The 8,164-nt window shown below is 43.3% G+C and overlaps 1 protein-coding gene across 1 annotated transcript in view; it reads left to right on the top strand.

Moving 5' to 3' along the window:
- The window catches only part of LOC310866451 (kelch domain-containing protein 3-like), a gene marked incomplete at both ends in the record, with an annotated part of 65,140 nt that extends 58,923 nt beyond the window's left edge, over nucleotides 1-6,217 (top strand). Inside the window, one exon of the mRNA XM_083776069.1 lies at nucleotides 6,072-6,217. Coding sequence (XP_083632195.1) covers nucleotides 6,072-6,217 — 146 coding nt within the window. The remainder of the gene's footprint in view (nucleotides 1-6,071) is intronic.
- Between the last annotated feature and the right edge of the window lie 1,947 nt (nucleotides 6,218-8,164).

Below are 8,164 nucleotides of genomic sequence, written 5' to 3'. Positions count from 1 at the left end.
CCAGTGTTTATACATACCTCGTGCCTCACACTCCAACATCCAATTATGCAGTGCATGATGGGCAATTATTGGTCTGTTTGCCATTGTGCTATTTCACCCGTTGTTCACCTTTGGATTATTGCTGTTACTTTGCACTGTGTACACTATTGTGTACACAGTGCACAATAGTGCACTGTGTACTACATTCGTACATACATTCAGACAGACATTTCAGGCTCATTGGAAACACTCTGCTACACCAGGGGGTCTCAAAGTGGGTCCGGTCCAGCCTTAGAGTATATATATTTATAGAGAAGGCACCCAGAGGAAATCTTGAGGCGAAATGGACATAGTGGCCGAATGAAGGTATTGCAGCCTGGCCCCAAACACATGAACAGCGCTGTCCGTTGACTATCATTGTACACGTTCACGACGGACGACGCTCGTGCGCGTTCAACGGCAGCGCGTTCATGTGTTTGGGGGCCACTCACCATTGCAATCCGTCCCAGAATGCACTCTGTTCCTACCAGGAAGGAGGAGTGAATCCGCCTCATGCGCTTTTGAGCAACTCAATGCAAGTGGATGGGAGGAGAACTCGGGTGTCTTCTCTATAGATATATATACTCTATGGGTTCAGCTAGGGACCTTGAGGGGGTTCCCTTAATCATGTGTAACGCTGAGTGTACAAACGGGTCCATTTCTACGCTCTCAGAGTTATAGGGACGTCCTTGGAATTAAAATGTTTGAAAACCGTGCTACACTAAATGGAACAGATCGAGCCTTCATTTTGTAACATTGGTAAGGAAGAGGCCCAAAATTATCTTCTCTGCGGCCAAGCCTGTCTGATTACTCCACGGGAGAGAGAGAGAGCTTTACCCTTAATGTACCACCCACAGTTTTAGACAGTGTTGGTTGGTGTTCAAATCATTATACGCAAACAAAAGTGTGTGCAAATAACGCTTACAAAGCAGCCGCACAAAATGCACAATCAGACACACATGGTGTTCCTATTATCTTCTGGGCCAATCTTGTCACATTTTATGAGGTGAGGAGGTATCTCTGTCTGGCAGCCGTATCAGTGGCTGATTCCTATCATGTCCCAGGCAGCTGTGTGAACGAGGCTGACGCACTCACAGCTCTCAGAGAGAGCTTCAAATGGAGGCCTGATAAGGACAGGCAGAGCATGATAAGTCATTCCAAGATTTCCACACACTGCTTTTTTCACAAGAAACCCCAGAGGACTCTAAGGCCTGATTTATTATGCCACGCACAGGAAACACCTGATCGACAAAGTGACAACGTGTTGCGCTGTGTTGAGTTGTGAGCTTGTAGATCGGCTATTTTTGTTTCTTTTTTTTTTTGCTTGCGTGACACCGTTGCTCACACAAGTATAAATCACCCTTAACCCATTCTAGACCTGAGATCAGATTCTAAAAATGTCTTAGTACATCCTGACAGTTTCATTATTAACCCATTCTGACCTGAGATCAGATTCTAAAAGTGTCTTCGATTTTTCAAAAATAGCAGACCTACAAGCTCGTATCGCGCCACTCGGTGGCGCGATATGAGCTTGTAGATCTGCTATTTTTCAATAGCTAAAGCATAACATGATGCCGACACCAAAATGGGTGCCCGGTCAGAATGGGTTAAGGTCAAACCAATAAGGATATATACAAAACATATATACAGGTACAATGCATATATATATATATATACAAGCAGAAATTCACACATTTTCATTAAATATTGTTGGGTGTCTGCATAGACACATTATTACACTCAGAATGTCTTTACATGCACATTGATATCCTGTTATTGTTCAAGATACCGTACGCTGTCCATCATATTTCCCTCGGTGCGTGAAAACCTACTATGTTATTCACACAACTGCACAGATAAGAGCTCGTCCCTGTTATGAGAATCATGAATAACCCATTCTGACCTGAGATCAGATTCTAAAAATGTCAGTCGTTCTTCGATTTTTCAAAAAATAGCAGACCTACAAGCTCGTATCGCGCCACTCGGTGGCGCGATATGAGCTTGTAGATCTGCTATTTTTCAATAGCTAAAGCATAACATGATGCTGACACCAAAATGGGTGCCCGTTCAGAATGGGATAACAGAGGGATGTATATACAGTAGCAATCTCATCCGGTACTCAATTCAACGGAATATAAATAAATGTCACCGTGAAATTATAATACAAGCAGATGTTTTCTCTTTTGTGTATTATATATATAACATTATTTTGTTGACATTCTCCAATGCAATTGTCCAATTGGTAATTTTCCTGGAAAATTGGAAATAAATATTGGTGACCTCATCCTGAGTGGCATGCAAGAAATGCCAATAAAGCAAGTTTAACCCATTCTGAACGGGCACCCATTTTGGTGTCAGCATCATGTTATGCTTTAGCTATTGAAAAATAGCAGATCTACAAGCTCGTATCGCGCCACCGAGTGGCGCGATACGAGCTTGTAGGTCTGCTATTTTTGAAAAATCGAAGACACTTTTAGAATCTGATCTCAGGTCAGAATGGATTCATATAATGAAACTGTCAGGATGTAATAGACATTTCTAGAATCTGATCTCAGGTCAGAATGGGTTAAGTTCAAGTTCTAAACATATCCGATTTCCACGTCTCAAACGTCTGTAGCCGTATAGCAGGATGCATGGTTGGCTGTCAGTGGCTGTCTGTAGCTGTATAGCAGGATGCATGGTTGGCTGTCAGTGGCTGTCTGTAGCTGTAGAGCAGGATGCATGGTTGGCTGTCTGTAGCTGTCTGTAGCTGTATAGCAGGATGCATGGTTGGCTGTCAGTGTCTGTCTGTAGCTGTAGAGCAGGATGCATGGTTGGCTGTCAGTGGCTGTCTGTAGCTGTATAGCAGGATGCATGGTTGGCTGTCAGTGGCTGTCTGTAGCTGTAGAGCAGGATGCATGGTTGGCTGTCTGTAGCTGTCTGTAGCCGTATAGCAGGATGCATGGTTGGCTGTCAGTGTCTGTCTGTAGCTGTAGAGCAGGATGCATGGTTGGCTGTCAGTGGCTGTCTGTAGCTGTAGAGCAGGATGCATGGTTGGCTGTCAGTAGCTGTCTGTAGCTGTAGAGCAGGATGCATGGTTGGCTGTCAGTGGCTGTCTGTAGCTGTAGAGCAGGATGCATGGTTGGCTGTCAGTAGCTGTCTGTAGCTGTAGAGCAGGATGCATGGTTGGCTGTCAGTGGCTGTCTGTAGCTGTAGAGCAGGATGCATGGTTGGCTGTCTGTAGCTGTCTGTAGCTGTAGAGCAGGATGCATGGTTGGCTGTCTGTAGCTGTCTGTAGCTGTAGAGCAGGATGCATGGTTGGCTGTCAGTGGCTGTCTGTAGCTGTAGAGCAGGATGCATGGTTGGCTGTCTGTGTCTGTCTGTAGCTGTAGAGCAGGATGCATGGTTGGCTGTCAGTAGCTGTCTGTAGCTGTAGAGCAGGATGCATGGTTGGCTGTCAGTGCCCCCGGGATTCTTTTGGAAAGGTATTTCCATTTCCAAAAAATGTCTTGCCTACGGTCCAGGTGGTTGGAATTCATTCATTTTGAAGGAAACAGAACATACATTTTGCCGACTCCAGACTCCAGGCCAAAAGCACCTAACTCCAGACTGCAGGCGAAAAGCACCTTTCGGTTTCATTGCTTGATGGACAGATATGCATGTGTAATTTCTTTCCTTGGCGGAGAACGCGCTCCGTCACTGCATAAGCCTCCTTAACCCATTCTGACCTGAGATCAGATTCATACGAGGTTTCCACTGGACACACACTGGTTTGATTAACCCATTCTGAACTGAGATCAGATTCTAAAAATGTCACAGTCGTTCTTCGATTTTTTTCAAAAATAGCAGACCTACAAGCTCGTATCGCGCCACTCGGTGGCGCGATATGAGCTTGTAGATCTGCTATTTTTCAATAGCTAAAGCATAACATGATGCTGACACCAAAATGGGTGCCTGTTCAGAATGGGAAATTATAAGCATTACTCCAAGAGTAAGAAAAATGTTTGTTAATAGTAGGGCCGGGACTAATTGCGATTAATTTAGATTAATTAACTACAGAAAAATTAATCGCGATTAACTACAGATAAATTAATCGCACCTTTTTTTTCACCGCGGAACGTTTCTCACTGGGCGCTTTTCTATAGTACTGAAAATTGGAAATAAGAAAAAGTCACCCCATTTTGTGTTGCCTAGAACTGGAGGTCTGACAAAAAACAGTAACAATATGAAGTAAGTACAGCTTTGTGATGTCACTGAGATGTACTTGTTACTGTTACTAAAAAAAATTCAGACCTCCAGTTCTAGGCAACACAGAATGGGGTGACTTTTTATTATTATTTCCACAACAGGTATATTAATGGCAGTAAAATGTTGAAAATGAGTGGTATCCTGTAGTCACTATTCGTTGATTCACTGGGATACTAAAAAACATTTCAAAAAAAGGTTTCTCGCTGTTCTCGGGTTGAATATTGATATGCGATTAAAATGCGATTAATCTAGATTAATTAATCGCAAAGCCTCTGATTAATTAGATTATTTTTTTAATCGAGTCCCAGCTCTAGTTAATTTACAATTTACAATTTACAATTTAGGCATTTAGCAGACGCTCTTAATCCAGAGCGACTTACATTTAGGCAAGAACAAAAGCATGGGAATACATTACATAAAAGCATTTATCATGAAACATGCGTAAGCTAAGAAGGTAACAGTGGAATATCTATATGATGAAACTATACATACACTATACATAATAAACTATACATATTCACTACTATGCTATACATATGTACTATGGCGTGCTATGACTATATACAATACAATTATAGTGCTGTCTACATAACATGCTATAAGTCTAAGTCAAATGCTATCTAAGCCAACAGAAATTCTATCTAAGGGGTTAGGGTAAGTGCTATGGGCCATGATGGAGTCTGAAAAGGTGGGTTTTCAGGCTACGGCGGAAGATTGGGAGTGATGCTGCAGTTCTGACTGCAATGGGAAGTGCATTCCACAGTTTTGGAGCCAGAAGGGAGAAGAGTTTGGGACGTGTGGAGCGTTGTCCCGGCGTTTTTAGTGAGGGTACTTCCAGTTTCCCTGCGTTAATAGCCAAAATAGTGGTAGTAATAGTTCAATTTATAGGGTTACATTAATTGCCCCACTCTGTGTTAAAGCCGGACAACTCCAGACTAAATTACATATAGGCTCATGTTCCTACTTATATTGATCCCAAACCATAAGCATATTGCTTTTACGAGGGCCCACCTGCAGTTCCAGCCTTGACCACTACGTCTCGGCGGCTTCAACGTTGGCCAGCCATTCTGGGGGCTTGGGCAAAACACATAACAGCATAAAGTAACTACGGTGGCTCATGTGGGACAAATCAAGGCATGGATGTGCGTGTATGTAATGACAACTGATAACAGATTTGAACGCAACAAATGGTGTAAAAGCGATTATGCTTTGAGGTGTGCTGGGGGAACTGGACGACAGCTATAGGGGCAATTCTGCATCAATCATGCCTCGATTGGCCCTCGATATTCATGCAGACATACAGTACAGTATAAGTCAGTATACAGTATAAGTCAGTACAGTATAAGTCCAAACAAAGAAGCCAAAAGTTCCGCTGAGTCCAGCCCAGTTAATCTCGCAAAATCTTGGACCGATCAGAGCAGGATAATTAACTTCCTACCTTCTTTTTTTACATAATGTTTCATTTCTTTTTTAAATACATACCAATTATTAATATACAACAATTAATAATTTGTTGCTGTCGGGCAGAAACCTCTTATCTTATCTCAACAGCAAAACAATTTGTAATTTTGGGCTGCAACTTTGTCCAAATTTTGGAGTCATGCATCATCGCAAATGTCACATGAATTCCCGAGATCCACACTGGAGCCTCATGCTGTTCCACATGGTTCAACATTTTAATTGCATTTCATTGTTTCACAAAAGTTCTTGGACAGAGCCAAGTTATATCCCCCATCACCTGGCTCCCAGTTGCCTCCTAAAATGTTGACGCAATCCTGGGACAATTTTGTGGTCAGCCATTTCCGCTGATTCCCTCGCTACCCCAGCTGTGCCAAGCCCCCTCCTCCCACTCCCCTCCCCCTCCTCCCCTCCTACCCCCAAGCCCCCTCCTCCCACTCCCCTCCCCCTCCTCCCCTCCTCCCCTCCTACCCCCAAGCCCCCTCCTCCCACTCCCAAGCCTCCTGAGCGCTAAGCCGGGAGAACACAAGCTCGGTAGCTACTGAAGGACTGATGATTATGGAGATGGGGGATTGGCAGGAGGCTCTATTTATTTAGTGCGATTAGCAGATTGCTATTTCCAAAGCCTTGACACTTTATATTTTCTTTTGTGTGTATAGTGTGTATGTTATGTTTGTCTGCGTGTGTGTGTGTGTGTGTGTGTGTGTGTGTGTGTGTGTGTGTGTGTGTGTGTGTGTGTGTGTGTGTGTGTGTGTGTGTGTGTGTGTGTGTGTGTGTGTGTGTGTGTGTGTGTGTGTGTGTGGTAATTAATATACCAACAGCAGTTTATACCCTGGTTTGGCCTTTTACGATCTGGCATAAGGAAGATTTTGTGTAGGGAGAATCAATTGTGGGAGGACTTCACAGACGAATTGGTGATGAGCCAACCAGATTCATCTGGAACCAGGCTATAACCAACCAGGGCCCAGTATTCAAATATGGGGCGGGACATTGCGGAAAAAAATAATTAACACTGAGAGTGACAAGACTAATATCCACGCAGTGATATTAGTATTGCAACACAAGGCTATAGGTTAAAGGGTTAGTTCAGATACATTTTTTTTTACTTAAAGGAGAATTCCATACTAGAAGGCTTTCCTACCTTTAATTGTCGTTGTTACGTCGCCACCAAAGTGTTCCAGCCGTCCAGGTGTTATTTTGTGCAAAAGCACATTCTTGGCTATTTCCGCTACCATAAGCCCTCAATGAATTGCATTGAATTGCATTGAATTGAATGGGATGCTAATTCACCCATTTCCATCGCTCAAAAAACCATTGTTTTTGTATATATCCTCTCTTCATAATGTAAATAGTATCCCAAGCGGCACACTTTAGTACTTATTTCGATGGAAATAAGCTAATTAGCACAAAAACCCAACCCCTATTGAGGGCTTATATATTAGGGGAAATAGCAAATAATGCACTTTTGCACAAAATAACACCTGGACCTCTTTGTTGGGGACGTAACAACTACAAATAAAGGTTAGACAGCCTTCTAGCATGGAATTCTCCTTTAAAGCAAATAGCCTACTCTGATTTTCTGATTTTGGTGAATATTAACTAGTTCCGGTCGTTGGGGGTCACTGCGGGGCCACGCATTAAAAATGAATGAATCCACAAAACTAGCGTCATTTGTAATGGTAAATGGTGCATTTATATAGCGCCTTTATCCAAGGCGCTTTACATAGATTGTGCATTACATTCACCCATTCACACACACATTCATACACCGATGGCAGCGGAAACCATGCAAGGCACCAACTAGCACATCGGGAGCAATTAGGGGTTCAGTGTCTTGCTCAAGGACACTTCGACAGTAACTCTGGGGGAGCCCGGGTTCGAACTGGCAACCTTACGGTTACCATCCAGGCACTCTACCCCTGAGCCACCGCCGCCTATTTCTACCATATCATACTATAATTCACAGAATGTTACCAAGCTGTTACCAAGTGCATAATTGTTATGATTTTTTTACTCGATGGCTGCCGGGAGCTAAAATTCCTATAAACAATTATGCACTTTAGCTATTTATTGAATCTTGGCATGCTGTTATGTATGGCCTGGGCATCATTTCAAATGAGATGGCATTCATCATTGATTATTGTAAAGAGTATGAAATGTACTGTACTGTTCAGTACAGTACACATAGGCCTACTGCATGGCTGTCATTGCCCATCTTTGAGTAGTTATTGAAGGGCTCTTGAATAAGAAAAACAAAACAAAGCATTATTCCCGTATGCCGACAAATGGGACAAGCCGTAGCGAGACTTCACCAGACAATTGGCCGAGGCAAAGTGGATGCTGGGTGTAGCCATGGCAACAGCACATAGCACAAAGGGAGGGAGGCAGGGAGGGGGGAGAGAGAAAGACACAGACAGACACAGACAGACACAGACAGACAGACAGACAGACAGACAGACAG

Source organism: Protomyctophum parallelum, assembly GCF_964188405.1.
Source record: "Protomyctophum parallelum genome assembly, chromosome: 11".
Classification (NCBI taxonomy): Eukaryota; Metazoa; Chordata; class Actinopteri; order Myctophiformes; family Myctophidae; genus Protomyctophum; species Protomyctophum parallelum.
This window is presented reverse-complemented; position numbering and strand designations above follow the sequence as displayed.